The 17220-nt window shown below is 51.3% G+C and overlaps 1 protein-coding gene across 1 annotated transcript in view; it reads left to right on the forward strand.

The window, feature by feature from the left end:
• WNT3A (Wnt family member 3A) overlaps positions 1-17220 on the forward strand; it is a 56287-nt gene that overhangs the window by 36758 nt on the left and 2309 nt on the right. Inside the window, exon 3 of the mRNA XM_032242094.1 lies at positions 10884-11149. Coding sequence (XP_032097985.1) covers positions 10884-11149 — 266 coding nt within the window. The remainder of the gene's footprint in view (positions 1-10883; positions 11150-17220) is intronic.

The raw sequence follows: 17220 nt of genomic DNA on the forward strand, positions 1-17220 counted from the left end.
AAAAAAAAAAAAAAAAAAAAAAAAGAATTTGGGGCTGGGCACAATGGCTCATGCCTGTAATCCCAGCACTTTGGGAGGCCGAGGCGGGAGGATCACTTGAGGTCAGGAGTTCAAGACCAACCTGGCCAACATGATGAAACCCCATTTCTACTAAAAATACAAAAATTAGCCATGTGTGGTGGCACATGTCTGTAATCCCAGCCAGGGAGGCTGAGGTGGGAGAATTGCTTGAACCTGAGAGGAGGAGGTTGCAGTGGGTTGAGATCGTGCCACTGCACTCCAGCCTGGGCAACAGAGTGAGACTCCGTCTAAAAAAAAGAAAAAAGAATTTGGAAACATACCCTCCTGTTTGATGTTCAAAGGTCTTTTTCTGAAGTTATGATGATAGATCTGGTGGATTTTATATATGTATATATGTCTTTGTCTCTCTCAACAAAATAAAAACACTTGGCAGTCCTCTGTTAGTCCCCAAATGCTCTCTGATACTTGAAAAGCCCATTAAATCCAAGTGTAGAAACAAAGGATTTATTAAGATCCCTCTAGTCCAAAAGTTCTGAGATGCAGGAGACAAAGTCACCATCAAAGCTCATCGATTCCCTGCATCTGACAACTGCACTGCCCTCCGCTGTGATGGAGCCTTGCCTGACAGCTCTTCTCCCTTTCCTAAATGTCCACCTCTTACTACCTGGAACTCTCTCACCTTGTCAGACTTTATTTATCCATCCATCCATCATCTATTCCTCCATCATGCATGATCCACCATCCATCAATCCATCATCCATTCATCCATCCATCCATCCATCCACCATCACCATCCATTTATCCATCATGCATGATTCACCATCCATCAATTCATCCATCCATCCATCCACCATCAACATCCATCAGTCCATCCATCCATTCATCTGTCTGCCATCCTTCAATCCATCATCCATCTGTCCATCCACTGTCCATCATCCATCCATCTACCATCCATCCACCATTCACCTTCCTTCAATCTATCATTCATCCATTCATCCATCCATCAGCCATCCCTCAGTCCATCATTTATCTATCCATCCACCCATCCATCTATCTGTGCACCCATTCCCCATCACCCCTCCATCCCAGGCCTGCCTCAGAGCTCTTGTTGCCAAGCCTTGCTGTGTGTCCCCTCCACTGTCTCCCTTGTGAACTGTAAGCTCCCAAAGGCACGTGGTTTAGCAGTCCCAAGCAAAACACCTAGCACATACCAGCAGAGCCTCCCACTAGAGATAGGGAAGGCTTCCCCTGGTTCATTCTCCTTACCAAGGCAAGGACTCTTTTCTCTTGAAAGTGGGTCATCAAGCCTGTTTTATTATCACCAGGACAGGAACTCCTTCAACTTTCAGAAAGCCTAGGTTGTTAGAAATTTTATCATATTGAGCAGAAGTCCACTTTCTGGAGGATTTCTTACTGTGGTTTTTGAGAGTGGGCACTTTGTTTCTTATTCATCTCATATTCCTTGTTAGGCCTAGTGCCTGGCTTATTAGGAGCTCTCAGATCCTGGATGGATGGGTGGATGAATGGATGGTGGATGGTGGATAGATGGATGAATGGATGATGGATGGACGATGGATGAATGGTGGTGATAGTGGATGATGAGTAATGGATAGATGATGAATGGATGGATGATGAAGGGCTGATAGATGAATGGATGATGGTCAAATGAGGGATGGATGGATGATAGATTGATGGATAGGTGATGGATAGGGCCAGTTGCGGTGGCTCACGCCTGTAATCCCAGCACTTTGGGAGGTGCTGGAGGTTGAGGCAGGCGGATCACAAGGTCAGCAGTTCAAGACTAGCCTGACCAATATGGTGAAACCTTGACTCTACTAAAAATATACAAATACCAAAAAAAAAAAAAAAAAAAAAAAAGTAGCCTGGTGCAGTGACAGGCGCCTGTAATCCCAGCTACTTGGGAGGCTGAGGTAGGAGAATGGCTTGGGAGGCTGAGGTAGGAGAATGGCTTGAACCCAGGGGGCGGAGGTTGCAGTGAGCCAAGATCGCACCACTGCACTCCAGCCTAGGTGACTCCGTCTCAAAAAAAAAGGAAAAAAAAAAGGATGATGAATAGGTAAAGGGTGAATGGATGGATGGGTAGTGGTGGATGGTGGATGATGGGTAATGGATGGACAATAGATGGACTGTGGATGCATGGATGGTAGATGACAGATGATAGATGTATGGATAATGTATGGATATGGATGATGAATGGATGAATGGTGGATGATGGGTGGATGGATGGATGGTGGATGGTGGATGGTGGATGGTGGATGGTGGATGGTTAGGTGTGGATGACAGATGTTGGGTAGATGATGGGTGGATGGATGGATGGGTGGTGGTGGATGGTGGATGATGATAGATGATGGATAATAGACACGTGGATGATGGGTGGATGGATGGTGAATGAATAGATGAATTGATGAATGGACAGATGGTAGATGGTGGTAGATGATGGATGATAGGTAATGGATGGATAGATGGATAGATGGCATGATAAATGGATAGATGGATGGATGTGGATGATGGGTAGATGAATGAATGAAAGGAAGGAAAGGTAGATAGCTGATACTTTGGATGAATTCAGTAAATAACTGCTAAATGAGACCACAGCAAGTTTCTGGGAAAGATAGTTTTCCCAGGTGGAAGAGATTCCCTTACAGAACAATTTTGTTATGGAATTTCCTTTCTTTTTCCTTTCTCTGACAGCTGACTGCTGTGTTAGAATAGAAATCTTGGCCTGAATAGGGCAGGCCTTAGGTGGTTGAAAAAGTTCACCCAGGCTCCTCCCCAGGCGACTTGGCAAATTGGCAGCATTTGTGTCTAAGCACCCTGCCTGCCAGTAGCCCGCGTCCCATTGCAGTGGGCCTCTGACAGCCCACTCTGATGAACGCACTTTCCTGCTGACTGGGATGATTCCCTGGCCTTCTGGGACGGCTGGTGCTTCCCGTGGGCAGGATGCCCCTGTTGTGTCAACAAAAGCAGAAACCCCTGACAAAGGTGTTTGTGGCAGAGAACCTGGCTTCTGTGGGCTGGCTGCCAGGACTGCAGAGCCTGGGTGTGAGTCCTGGCCTCAGGGGAGCCCGGAGTTGGCTGCCCTGTAAACAGATGACTCTGGGCAGTGGTTCATAACCTGTGTGCTTCAAACGCCCATGGAAATCTGATCGGAGCAATGGATTCTCTCTCCAGAGTGATGCCTGCGCTCCTGGACGTAGCCCCTCGTTTGCACTACCTATTTTGGGAGGGTAGTGACCGCTGCAGCCTCTCCAGAGAACCTTGGGTGGAGTGGAACGCATCCTATAGGAACTCAAATCTCCTGCTGCTGTGGCTGCCACCTGAGCATTCTGGGAGTCTTCCTCGCATGGTTTCAGGACATTTTTAAACTTTTATTTATTTATTTATTGTATTTTCTTATTTTTAGAGATGAGGTCTCATTCTCTCCCAGGCTGGAGTACAATGGTGCCAACATGGCTCACTGCAGCCTTGAAATCCTGGGCTCAAGCAATCCTCCTGCCTCACCGTCTGCGTAGCTAGGACTACACATGCATACCAGCTCGCCTAACTCATTTATGTGTTTTTTTTTTTTTTCAAAAAGGGGTCTTGCTATGCTGCCTAGGCTTAACTTTTTATTTTGAAATAACTTTAGACTTACAGAAACATCGCAGGAGTGGCACTGAGGGCCTAAGTCCCCTCGCCCAACCCCTGCTGCATAACCATGCCAATCACTCAGCACTAAGGTGTGTTCTGTTCACCACGCTCCAGACGCCACTCAGCTTTCCTTCGTTTTTCCATCAAGATCCCTTTTCTGTCCCAGAATCCCATCTGGGGCCCCTTGCTACTTCTGGTGATGCCATGCCTCTGGCTCCTCCGCTCTTCCCTGTTTGCCGTGCCCGTGAGACCCCTGAGGGGCACAGTTAGGCATTTTGCACAAAAGCCATCAACTGAGGTGGGTCTGACGTCTCACAGCGATGCGTTTTTGGCGCGAATACCTCGAAGGCTGCATGTGGCTGGCCTTCGTGCATCCTCCCAGGAGGCACACGGTACTGTGTCCCATTTCAGGCGAGGCGAGCCCAGTCCCCAGTGCAGGTGCCATCTGCCAGCCTGCTCCAGTGCACCGTTGAGGCTTTTCCCATCGTGCTTTATCAACACTCCGAGCTGCTGCAGAACTGCTTAGACACCTCCTGGCTTCAGCTTTAACGCAGGCTCTCCTGGCCAGAACACAGGGTCTCCTGTTTTTCTGGCCTATGGTCTTGCAGCCTGCAGCTTCTGCTTCAGCCTGGGAGGGGGGTGTCTGGCCTGGGATCCGAGCCTCTCTGCAGAGACTTCTTGTCTCACGACTGAATTAAAAGCCTACTCCACGGCTGTCTCAGCCTGGCCGGGAGCTCCACCTCCACATGTGACAAGAGGGAAAATCCAGGCTCAGCCTGCTGGTGACCGAACCGAGCAAGAATGAGCTCTTTTCTCTCTGAGTGGAAGCCCTGAGCACCGCCACCCTTGCCCCTGAGTGTGTCTGGCTGTCGGGGCTGTTTGCCTGAGTTCTGATAAGCAGGATCTCCAGGCCCTTGTTCTGGGAAGGGCATGGGTGAGGCAGAGCGAGTCCTGGCCTCAGGCTCTGGTTCTCCCCTTATCAGAAGTTCAGGAGCCAGGGAAGGGCAGGAGGGAGGGGCTGGCCTTAGAGACAGACTCCTGTAGAAGCCTGCTGGCGAGGTGGGAAGGCAGGTTCAGCTGGAGTAGAGTATTCAGCGCGTGGGATGCCCAGGCCATATGGGAGTGAGAGGGTCCAGCCGGGAGGCCAGGTGGAGCTGTGTGCCATCCATAAGCTCCAGGAGCACCCAGGACATTCCTCAGCCCTGCCTCTCAAGCCGCCCTGGAAGGGAAGTGGGGCAGATGGCAGGGAAGGGGTGCTGACTAGGGAGGGGACCACCTGAGTCCTTCAAAGAACAGAGCACGTGCTTAGGCTTGTAGGCATAGAGAGGATTCACAGAGTGAATTCACGTGCGGCTCTGCATCCAGCCACACATGAATTCACTCAGGGACATTGGATTCAGCAAAGGCCCCTCCAGGCCTGTCTGTGAATTGATCAGCTGTGTTAAGGAAGGTCAGGGGTTGGGGCTTCAAGTTTCTAGAGCTGCCTAGCTGCTCCCTGGGAAAGGAAACAGAAGAGGCTGCATTTTGGGCCTGGGTGCCTTGGAGGGGCAAGGGTGGGCCTGCCTAGTTCCCTGACCCAGCCCAGGGCTCCTGCCCTTCACTCTGGCCCCAAGAAATATCTACGAGCTGGGCCTTGTGCTCTGGATTGGAAATAAAAGGTGAGCCAAACACAGTCCCTGCCCCTAGGGAGCCAGGGCTGGGGGGAGGGAGTTAGCAGACAAATCTTCCTGGCTGGGAGGGGCAGCCAGACTTAGAGGACACCCAGCCCTGGCCACTCCCCTCAGAGTAGGCAGGGGCACAGCAGGTCCAGACTGAGCCAAGGAAGGCACTGGAAAGAGCCTGAGGTAACAGCAAAGGGCTGAGTGTGGCCTGAGGCCAGGTGAGGACACAGTTCCAGAGGGGTCTTGGAATGGCCAGACTGGCACCGGGCAACGACCTGAGCCTGCAGAGTGTGCTGCGAGGGACAGGTGTGCATGGGTGTGTGTGCCTATGTGGAGGGGTGTGTGTGTGTGCATGTGTGGAGGGGTGTGTGGAGGGGTATGTGGGTGTGTGTGTGTGCGTGTGTGGAGGGGTATGTGGGTGTGTGTGTGCATGTGTGGAGGGGTATGTGGGTGTATGTGTGTGTGCATGTGTGTGTGTGCATGTGCGGAGGGGTATGTGGGTGGGTGTGTGCATGTGTGTGTGCATGTGTGGAGGGGTGTGTGTGCATGTGTGTGTGCATGTGTGGAGGGGTGTGTGTGTGTGCATGTGTGTGCATGTGTGGAGGGGTATGTGTGTGTGTGTGCATGTGTGTGTGCATGTGTGGAGGGGTATGTGTGTGTGCATCTGTGTGTATGCATGTGTTTGTGTGTGGTGGCTTGTGCATGCATATGTGTATCTGTGGGAGATGTGCGTGTGTATGGTGTGCATGCATGCATGCATATGTATATGTGCGTATATGTGTGTGTGTACATGTGCATGGGCATGGGGCGTGCACGTGGGAGTGTGTGCATGCATTTATGTGTATTGTGTAGCATTCATGTATGTGTATGTATGTGTGTGTTTTTGTGTGTGTGCATGTCAGTGGGGTGGAGTGTGCATGTGGGGTGTGTGCATGCATGTTTGTGTATTATGTGGTATTCATGTATGTGTATGTGTGTTGTGTATTGTGTATGTGTGTGTTTGTGTGTGTGCATGTGAGTGGGGTGAGTGTGCATGTGGGTATGTGCATGCTTGTGTGTGCATGTGTGTGGTATTCATGTATGTGGTTGTGTGTTGTGTGTTGTGTATGTGTTTGTGTGTGGGCACGTGACTGGGGTGTGCATGCATGTGAGTGCATGTGTATGGTATGTGTGGTATGCCTGCCTGGCGTGCATGTGTGGGGGATGTGCATGTGTGGGTGCATGTGTATGCTGTGCTTGCATGCATGTGTATGTGTGTGCATGCATGTGGTGGGTATATGTGCTCATGTGTGTGATAGATGTACATGTATATGCATGTGTGTGGTGTGTGGTGTGCATGCCTTTATGTGTGCGTTTGCATGTGTGTGCATGTGCATCAGGTGGGGTGTACATGCGTGTGTGGTGTGCATGTGTCTGTGTGCACGTGGCTGTGCATGCATGTGGTATAGGGAGGAAGCTAGAGTCTGGGGGTGTCCATCCCTTCTAGGGGGCTCTTCATAGCAGGGTGGGAGATGGACCCACAGAGAAGAACCAGGAAGAGAAAATTGGCTGAGACACCCCAGGGCCACCTGGGAAGGCCAGGGCAGCCTGGGTGGCCAGGGCTGTTTCAGAACTGGATAGTCTCTGGCCAGCAAGCAGAGCCCTTCCTGAGCTGGTGCTGGGAAGTGGATACAGAAGAATGGAGAGTTTTCTTCTGGGCTTGTGACTGGGTGCAGTGGGTGTCCAGGCCTGATATGGACAGGGCCCTGGGGAGGGGATGGGGCTGCTGGGCCTGCCATCAGGGGACTGTTGGCCAATCCACAGAAGAGTCGACCAAAGCAGGCTCAAGGGGCTCAGGCAGCTTTGCCAGCAGCCAGAGGGCCACCGATGTGATGCCACAGCCTCACATACCTTCCACCTTGTGTGTTCTTGGTATGGGGGAAAACATGCGTTCTCTGCGCTGGCTGTGTGTGGATGCGTGCCGGGCCGTGTGGGGGCGTCTGTGAGTGTGCACTCACTCACTCATGCCTTTCTGCCCCTGCCAGCCTGGGCCCGAGGGTATCACAAGCCCCAGGGGCTGCTCTGTCCTCTCCTGGGCAGCCTGCAACCACGTGCCTGTGCCCTGAATGAGGCCATTCTTGCATTGCTATAAAGAAACACCTGAGGCTGGTAAGTTTTCTTATTTTGAGTCAGAGTCCTGCTCTGTTGCCAGGCTGGAGTGCAATGACATGATCTCAGCTCACTGCAACCTCCGCCTCCGAGTACAAGCGATTCTCCTGCCTCAGCCTCCCGAGTAGCTGGGATTACAGGCACGCACCAACGTGCCTAGCTAACTTTTGTGTTTTTAGTAGAGATGGGGTTTCACCATGTTGGCCAGGATGGTCTTGATCTTCTGACCTCATTTACCTGCCTGCCTTGGCCTCCCAAAGTGCTGGGATTACGGGCGTGAGCCACCGCGCCCGGCCTGCCAGGCACTTTTCAACAACCAGATCTTGCAAGAACTCACTCGTAAGTAATGTCGAAGATAGCACCAGGTCATGGGACCCACCCCCATGACCCCTTCACCTCCACCAGGCCCCACCCTAGCCCTGGGGATCTCAGTTCAACATGAGGTCTGGGCGGGGACAAATATCCAGACCACATCAGCCCCATCCGCTCGAGGATGAAAGCTTCCTGGATGTCCAGGTGGCAGAGGAGGTCACAACCCCTACCATGACTTTCTTGTGACCCTGAGGGGACCATTGGGGGCCTCTGCCAAGGAGGACTGGGGGACACAGTGGGACGCAGCCATGTCCACCCCGCCTTCTCCCATGGGAGGACCCTGGCTGCAGGAGAACCCCAGGCCTCCTGCTGTACCCGGCGAGGGGGCCCCCGGAGCTCCCTTCTCCCTCCTGCTGGCTGAAGGCCTCCAGGGGAGAGAGAAGGTCAGAGCCAAGGAAAGGTGGGTCTCAGAAGCAGAGACGTGGAGGGGCCTTCCCCAGGGCACGCGCAGCCCCCAGAGGCCAAGCTGAGGCTGGGGTTCCCGAAGCACAGGCGTCTCCTAGATCTGTCAGAGCCTCACTCAGCAGCAGGCCGGGCTCTTTCCTGGCGGGCTCCCTGCTGGTTCCCCAGCACAGACTGCAATGCTTAGCAAACAGCAGGCGCTCCGTTCCTTACTGTGTCGGAGGGTAGGTCCAAAGTGAGTGCCTGTCTTTTCTTATTTTTATTTTTTGAGACAGGTTCTCACTCTGTTGCCCAGGCTGGAGTGCAGTGGTGTAATCACAGCTCACTGCAGCCTCGAACACCTGAACTCAAGCGCTCTTCCTGCCTCAACCTCCTGAGTAGCTGGGATCACAGGCGCCCTGAGTGCCTTTTATCAATGGAAGCAGGGCCTGACCAGGCCCAATACCTCTCACCCACCCCCCAGGACACAGCGCATTCTCTCATCCCAGCTGTGGAAGCCTGGCTGGGGACCCAGCCTCTGCAAAGCCACCACTCATGTCCATCCCTCTGGTCCTGGCTGCCTGAGCTTCCTCCTAAGTTCCAGCCCTCCCTCACACCCTTCTGCACAAGCAACGCCACTCCCCCCTTAGCCTCCATTTCCCCATTTGGGGAAGAAAGAAGCTGAGTACAAGGACCCGGGCAGCTCCAGACACCCTGCAGCCCTCCAAGCTGGGGGCGGGGGCATTTGGGGCACTGGGGCTGGCCCTGGGGAGGCGGCGCTGGAGGCCACTGGTCTTCAGAAGATTCCAGAACAGGCAGCCATATCTCTGGGGTGTGCAAGTGCCAGTGCTTGCAGTGAAGGAGGAAAACGGAAAGAAGCCGGGCAGAGGTGGGTGGTGTGTGGGCGGAGCCACACCTGGGTCTGCACCCTGGGCTGTCTGGACAGCAGAAGGACGTGGCTGTCTGGTTTTACCTGCCTTTGTTCAGTCATGTGACTATTTTGAGATCCTTCGTGCTATTTTTCTAATTGTTCCTAAATTGAATGCTGTTATGGACCTGCCACTGTTTTTTAGGCATCCCTGTTGACGGACATTGGGATACTTCCAGTTTGGGGCTTGTGTGAACATTTGCTTATGAGTCTGCGCAGACACGGCTTTCCAATGGGGCAAACCTAGCTGCTAATGGCTGGTGAATGCTTGCCCTTGAAGACGGTGCCAAAGTGCCTCCCAAGGGGCCCACACCTTCCACTCCCTCCAGCCTCCCAAGGGGCCCGCACCTTCCCCTCCCTCCAGCCGAGAACAAGGGTCAAGGTCTGCCTTCTCCACATCCTTGCCAATACTTGCTACTCTCCAACTCTTGGATTCAGCCGTCCCAGTATGTGTGGGGCAGCCCCTCACTGGGTTTCAATTTGCACATTCCCAAGGTGGGTGATATTGACCATCTTTCCAGGTGCACGCTGGCCTGGTGCCATATTTTTTTTTTCTTTTGAGACGGAGTTTCACTCTTGTTGTCCAGGCTGGAGTACAGTGGCGTGATCTGGGCTCACTGCAACCTCTGCCTCCCGGTTTCAAGAGATTCTCTTGCCTCAGCCTCCCAAGTAGCTAAGATTACAGGTGTCTGCCACCACGCCCCGCTAATTTTTGTATTTTTAGTAAAGACTGGGTTTTACCATGTTGGCCAGGCTAGTCTCAAACTCCTGACCTTGTTATCCGCCCACCTCGGCCTCCCAAAGTGCTAGGATTACAGGCGTGAGCCACTGTGCCCAGTCCTTTTTTTTTTTTTCTTAAAGACGGTGTCTGCTCTGTTGCTGAGGCTGGAATGCGATCATAGTTCACTGCAGCCTCAAGCTCCTGGGCTCTAGTGATCCTCCCATCTCAGCCTCCTGAATAGCTGGGACTACGGGTGCACACCACTACACCTTGCTAATTTTTAAAATCTTTTGTAGAGATGGGGTCTGGCTACACTGCCAAGGCTCATCTCAGACTCCTGGGTTCAAGCAATCCTCCCACCTCAGCCTCCCAAAGGGCTGGGATTACAGGTGTGAGCCACCACGCCCAGCTGTTTTTTTAAAAGGGCTGGAGTGCAGTGGTGTGATTGTCGCTCACTGCAGCCTCCACTTCCTGGGTTCAAGCAATCCTCCCGCCTCAGCCTCCCACGTAGCTGGGGCCACACCCAGTTCATGTTTTTAGTTTTTGAAGAGATGGGGTCTTGCTATGTTGAAAAGGCTGTCCTGCTCTCAAGCAGTCCTACCGCGTCCTCCCAAAGTACCGAGATTACAGGCATGAGCCACTGTACCTAGCCAAAGTTGATTGTTAAAAAGGGCCTGGTGCCAACCTCCCCTGTCTCTGGCTTCTTCTGTCGCCATGTCATCTCTTGCACACACTGGTTCCCCTTCACCTCCCCTTCCCCTTCTGCCACGAGTAAAAACAGGCTGAGGCCTTTGCCAGAGGCAGCTGCTGGAGTCACCTGCTGCTGGAGCCACCTTCTGCGTAGCCTGCAGATCCTGAAGCAAGTCAGCCGCTTTGCCTTATGCACCACGCAGCCTCTGGAGCTCCTTTATAGCAATGCAAATTGGCTCGGACCCCGCCCTCCCCAAGTCTGTCCTTGGAGCTGAGCCCTGCTAATGCTGTGTCTCTCCTCTCTCTGCAGCTACCCGGGAGTCAGCCTTTGTCCACGCCATTGCCTCAGCCGGTGTGGCCTTCGCGGTGACACGCTCGTGTGCAGAGGGCACGGCCGCCATCTGTGGCTGCAGCAGCCGCCACCAGGGCTCACCAGGCAAGGACTGGAAGTGGGGTGGCTGCAGCGAGGACATCGAATTTGGTGGGATGGTGTCTCGGGAGTTCGCCGACGCCCGGGAGAACCGGCCAGATGCCCGCTCAGCCATGAACCGCCACAACAACGAGGCTGGGCGCCAGGTAGGTTCACGGCCCACAGGGGTGTGGGGAAGGAGGCGCCTCCTCAGCAGGGCATGTACCCTGGTTCCTTGGGGCATGTGGCCTGGTGAGGCAGGATGGTGGCCAGGCCAAGGGTCTGCTGGACTCTTGCCTGGGTGTGTAACGCTTTGCACCAGCCAGCTGCACAAAGCGTCCAGTGCGCTCCTGGGGATGGTGAGCCCACCTGTGGACTGGGGTGGCCAAGCAGGAGGGACAGGCGAAGGCCTGGTCCACAGGAGCCCCTCACAGCCCAGGAGGGAGACTGCCAGGCAGCCACTTCCTCATTGTGAGGGCAGCTCTGCAATGAGGAAGTGCGGGCACTCAGGTGACCCGAGGCCAAGGACAGCTGGCAGTTATTTAGAAGGAGGGAGGCTGGGAGAACCTCCCAGGCAGCCTGGAGGTGAGAGAAAGCAAGTGACTTGGTCTGGGCACAGTATGGCGTGCAGTGGAACAAACAGCGTCTTGCTGTGGAGAGGCCAACCCAGAGCAAGCTGTGTGAAGCTCCGAGAGCCTGTGTCTTGGTCAGTCTGTGCCGTTACAACAAAATACCTTAGACAGGATAATTTATAAGCAACGGAAGTTTAATATCACAGTTCTGGAGCCTGGGAAGTCCAAGGTCATGGCACCAGCACATTCCTTGTCCAGCGAGGGCCTGCTCCTCATGGATGATGCTTTCTGTGTCCTTACTCGGCAGGAGGGTGCAGCTCTCTCTCGGGTTCCTTTTTTTTTTTGAGATGGAGTCTCGCTCTGTCACCCAGGCTGGAGTGCAGTGGTATGATCTCAGCTCACTGCAACCTCCGCCTCCCTGGTTCAAGTGGTTCTCCTGCCTCAGCCTCCCAAGTAGCTGGGATTACAGGTGTGCACCACCATGCCCAGCTAATTTTTGTATTTTTAGTATAGACGACATTTTACCATGTTGGTCAGGCTGGTCTCAAACTCCTGACCCCGTGATCCACCTGATTCAGCCTCCCAAAGTGCCAGGATTACAGGGGTGTGCCACTGCGCCTGCCCAAATCTGGGGTTACTTTTAGGAGGGCATTGTTTTAGGCCATTCTTGCACAGCTATAAAGAAATGCCTGGGGCCAGGTGATTTATAAAGAAGAGAGGTTTACTGGCCCACGGGTCTGCCGGCTGCACAGCATGGCACCAGCATCTGCTCAGCTTCCTGGGAGACCTCAGGGAGATTACACACGTGGCAGAAGATGCAGCGGTGGCAGGCACGTCACACAGGCCAGAGCAGGAGCAAGAGAGAGTGGCAGAGACGTCGCCACACAGACCTTGTGTGAATGCACTCGCTACGGTGAGGACAGCACCAAGCCACTCGTGAGGGACCTGCCCCCATGACCCAAACACCTCCTCCCGGGTCCCAGGCCCAGCACTGGGGATTCCACCTCAGCATGACATTTGAAGGGGACACAGACCCAAACCATGTCAGCACTAATCCCACTCATGACGCTCCACCTGCACTTGACCAGATCCTAAAGGCCCTACCTCTTAATGCTGTCACCTTGAGGGTAAAGATTTCTGTTTGTGAGGAGTGGGACCAGAGCCTCGCTGGAGTACAGTGGCCCTATCTCAGCTCACTGCAGCCTCCACCTCCTGTGTTCAAGTGATTTTCCTGCCTCAGCCTTCTGAGTAGCTGGGACTATAGGTACATGCCACCATACCCAGCTAATTTTTTTTTTTTTTTTTTGCTACGGAGTCTCTCTCTGTTGCCCAGGCTAGAGTACAATGGCACGATCTTTGTTCACTGCAACCTCTGCCTCCTGGATTCTAGCGATTCTCCTGCCTCAGTCTCCTGAGTAGCTGGAATTACATGCATGCACCACCATGCACAGCTAATTTTGTATTTTTAGTAGAGATAGGGTTTCACCATGTTGACCAGGCTGGTCTCGAACTCCTGACCTCGTGATCCACCCACCTCTGCCTCCCAAAGTGCTGGGATTACAGGTGAGCCTGTAATTTCCTAGGTAAAGATTTTAATCCATGAATTTTTGAGGAACACAAACATTCAGACCACAGCAGCTTGCTAAAAAGGACTTGGTCAGAAGGTCGGTGGATGACTGAGGAAGGGAAGATGGCTGACAGGCAGTGACGGATGGAAGGACCAAGAGGCTTCCATGTTGGATTTAGCAACATAGCAACATGAAGATGGCAGCTGCCCTTGACTGTAGAATCAGGGGATCATAGAGGGGTGAAGACTGGGCAGGGGATATTCACCTTTCAACAGTGAGGAATTCAATAACTCAGACGAATCTTCCTGCAGAAGACAACTTCAGAGGCAGATGAGCTATAGGAAACGCCCTGTGAAAAGTGTGGAGCCCCCACATATATACAATTGCCTGGTTCACGACACATGAGGCAGTGGGGTGCCATGGGAGAAAGGGGCTCTTCAGTAAATGGTGCTCAGTCAACTGGGTGGTGCTGTGGTCTGCATGTGTCTCCCAAAATTCCTATGTTGTAACTTGATCCCCGGGGCAACAGTCAGGAGAGGTGGGACCTAATGGGAAGTGTTTAGGCCATGAGGGTCTTGCCCTCATGAAGGGAGCAATGCTGCTGTAAAAGGACTTGCAGAATAGGGTGTTCTCTCTCTCTTTCTGTCTCTCTCTTGTCTTCCTGCCATATGAGGACGTGATGTTCCTCCCTTCTGAAGGACATGGCATTCATTCAGGGTGCCATCTTGGAAGCAGATAAACTAAGCCCTAACCTGCCAGCACCTTGATCTTAGATTTCCCAGCCCCCCAAACCATGAAAGAATACATTTATGAATTACTCAGTCTCAAGTATTCTGTGGTAGCAATACAGAATTGACTAAGACAGATAGCAACATGAAAAAAAATTAAACCAGGCTTGTACCTCATACCATCTGTATAAATCAATTACAAATCCCACTGGGAAACGTAAAACAATAAGACTTTTACTACTCTAAGGTCATTTTATATAAGAAAATATAAAATATTTTTGCCACCTTAGAGTAGGCAGTGGTGTCTTAAACAGTCCAAAAAAGTACTCACATTGAAAGAGAAGTGGAATAACATAGACTATATTCAAATTAAGAACTTTCATTCATAAAAAGACACTACTATGGGACTGAAAAGGCACCCAATAGAGGAGGACACATTCACACACGTATGTCCACACTCACGTATGCGGCAAATGCAGAGAAGCCACAGTAGAAAAGGAACTCTGCAGACTAAGAAAAAGACAAACAGCATAACAGGAAAAGTGGTCCAAAAATTAAAAACCATGTTCTGAAAGAAAATAGAGGAATGTCAGTGTCTATACTAAAAGTGCTGAGTGTTATGAGCCATCAAGAAAATGCTGTGGGAATCTATGTCCCCGAAAGGGAGAGAGGGGCTCGGAGGCACTGATGTTCTGGGGCACGTAATTTGTATGATTTGGTATATTTTGCACTTATGACACATATACTTTTTTGTATGTCTATTATACTTCCATAAAATGATTTTTTTTTTCAGGCAGAGTCTCGCTCTGTCACCCAAGCTGTAGTGCAGTAGCACAATCTCGGCTCACTGCAACCTCTGCCTCCTGGGTTCAAGCGATTCTTCTGCCTACGCCTCCCAAGTAGCTGGGACTACAGGCGCCCACCACCACTCCCGGCTAATTTTTGTATTTTTAGTAGAGATGAGGTTTCACCATGTTGGTCAGGCTGGTCTCGAACTCCTGACCTTGTGATCTGCCTGCCTCGATCTCCCAAAGTGCTGCTTTACAAGCATGAGCCACTGCGCCTGGCCCATAAAATGATTTTTAAGTGTCAAATAACTGACTGTGTAGTGAGGAATTAGCAGCCCCTGATCCAAGAGAAGGTCCCAAGCATGGTACCTGGGGTAGCTTCTGTCTAGGGACCATTTGCTGACCTGGAAGAAACTGCAGAGGTTGCACTGCATTTCCAGCAGACCCACAGAGCTAAGGGGCCCACCAAGGGTGCGATCTCTGGTAAATCCTTTCTCAGCGTAGGCTACGACCCTGAAGAGCAAAGCCAAGCCACTACCCAACTCCTTGTAGGCAGGCAGCAGCCTCATCCTTCCCTGTGGCTGAAGCCTGGAAGTTCGTTTTCTGCAAAGGCAGAGGTCTGTGATCTGAGGGATGCCAAGTACATCTTGAGAGTGATGCTTCCAAAGTGAAAAGTTTCTCCCTAAATATGGAAGTTCATGCCTTTATCTCTCCTCCTGATTTCCTAAAGCTAGCTGTGAACCCTAGTTATCCTCCAGGCAAGAGGATGGAAGATTCTGCCCTGGGGACTTGGACCAACACAAAAGAGGAGACTTTAAGATAGTGACTTGTGGAGGGTCCCAATAAAGCAATGCAGCTAGATCACACTATACGGAGGACCAAAGCTGACAAGTCTCTCCCATGTTCAGGAACTTCCAACAAGAATTTTAGTGTCCCATTTTTAAATCTGAGCAGACAGCCAAGGATCACCAGACCTCTGAGGAAGGCCTCTAACAACAACAATGGTAAAGTCCAAAACAAACTCAAACAACTTTATGGGAAAGAGACACCGTAAAGAGAGATGAGCTGGGTACAGTGGCTCACACCTGTGATCCCAGCACTTCAGGAGGCCAAGATGGGCAGATCACAAGGTCAGGAGTTTGAGACCAACCTGACCAACAAGGTGAAACCCCATCTCTAATGAAAAAAAAAGAAAGAGATGAAACTTCAACAGATGGTCATTAATATACCCAAGAGATAAAACACTATATCCATAAAATTGGAACAGGATGGTAATTTTAAACATTCAGGTTACAAAGGAGCTCTTAGAAATTAAAACTATGATAACAGAAGCAAAAATCTCAAATTGAAAGACAGTTGAGACACCCTCCCACAAGATCGAGGAAAACAAAGACAAAAGAGATTAAAAATAAGAGAAAGCAGAAGATATGGAGGATCTGTCCAAGAAAGATAATGATGAACAAAAAGAGGAGGCAGTCAGCAAAGAAACGAGGCAGGAGGTTTCCCCAGAACCAGGGAGCACAGGTTTCAGACCAAGCAGGCCCATTAAGTGACGAGAACAACAAAAGATAAAGACCTACTTCAAGACACACTGTTGTGAAATTCAGAGCCTACCACACAGAGAAGCCCTCCAAGCTGCCAAGGAGAATGTTTGGGCTTTAGGATCAGGAATCAAAATAGTACCAGACTTTTCAGGAGCAATAATAAAAGCTAGAGGAAAATAGAGTAGTCCAGGCATGGTGGCTCACGCCTGTAATCCCAGCACTTTGGGAGGCTGAGGCGGGTGGATCATGAGATCAGGAGTTCAAGACCAGCCTGACCAACATGGTGAAACCCCCTCTCTACTACAGATGCAAAAAGTCAGCCAGGTGTGATGGCACGCACCTGTAATCCCAGCTACATGGGAGGCTGGGACAGGGGAATTGCTTGAACCCAGGAGGCGGAGGTTGCAGTGAGCTGAGATCATGCCATTGCACTCCAGCCTAGACAACAGGGTGAGACTCCATCTCAAAAGAAAAAAAGAAAAGAAAAGAAAATAGAGCAATATTCAGAATTCTAAGATATAAAAATGATTTTAAGCCAAGAATTCACGTCCCAGCAAAACTATCAATTAAATGGGATAGTAGAAAAGATTTGTTTTTAGACATGACATTTCATAAAATTTACAAGGCCTTTTCTGGGGGCAGGAGACAACTTGTCTGCAAGAAGATGAAATTGATAGAATAGCTGATGTGTTTGGACATCTTGAAGAGAATATTATGTAAATAAGGGAGAATTTCTGCCAGGCGCGGTGGCTCAAGCCTGTAATCCCAGCACTTTGGGAGGCCAAGGCAGGTGGATCACAAGGTCAAGAGGTCAAGACCATCCTGGTCAACATGGTGAAACCCCGTCTCTACTAAAAATACAAAAATTAGCTGGGCATGGTGGCGCGTGCCTGTAATCCCAGCTACTCAGGAGGCTGAGGCAGGAGAATTGCCTGAACCCAGGAGGTGGAGGTTGCGGTGAGCCAAGATCGCGCCATTGCACTCCAGCCTGGGTAACGAGCAAAACTCCGTCTCAAAAAAAAAAAAAAAAAAAAAAAA

The sequence above is a fragment of the Sapajus apella genome, unplaced genomic scaffold (assembly GCF_009761245.1).
Source record: "Sapajus apella isolate SASKATOON/1434 unplaced genomic scaffold, GSC_monkey_1.0 scaffold49, whole genome shotgun sequence".
NCBI lineage: Eukaryota > Metazoa > Chordata > Mammalia > Primates > Cebidae > Sapajus > Sapajus apella.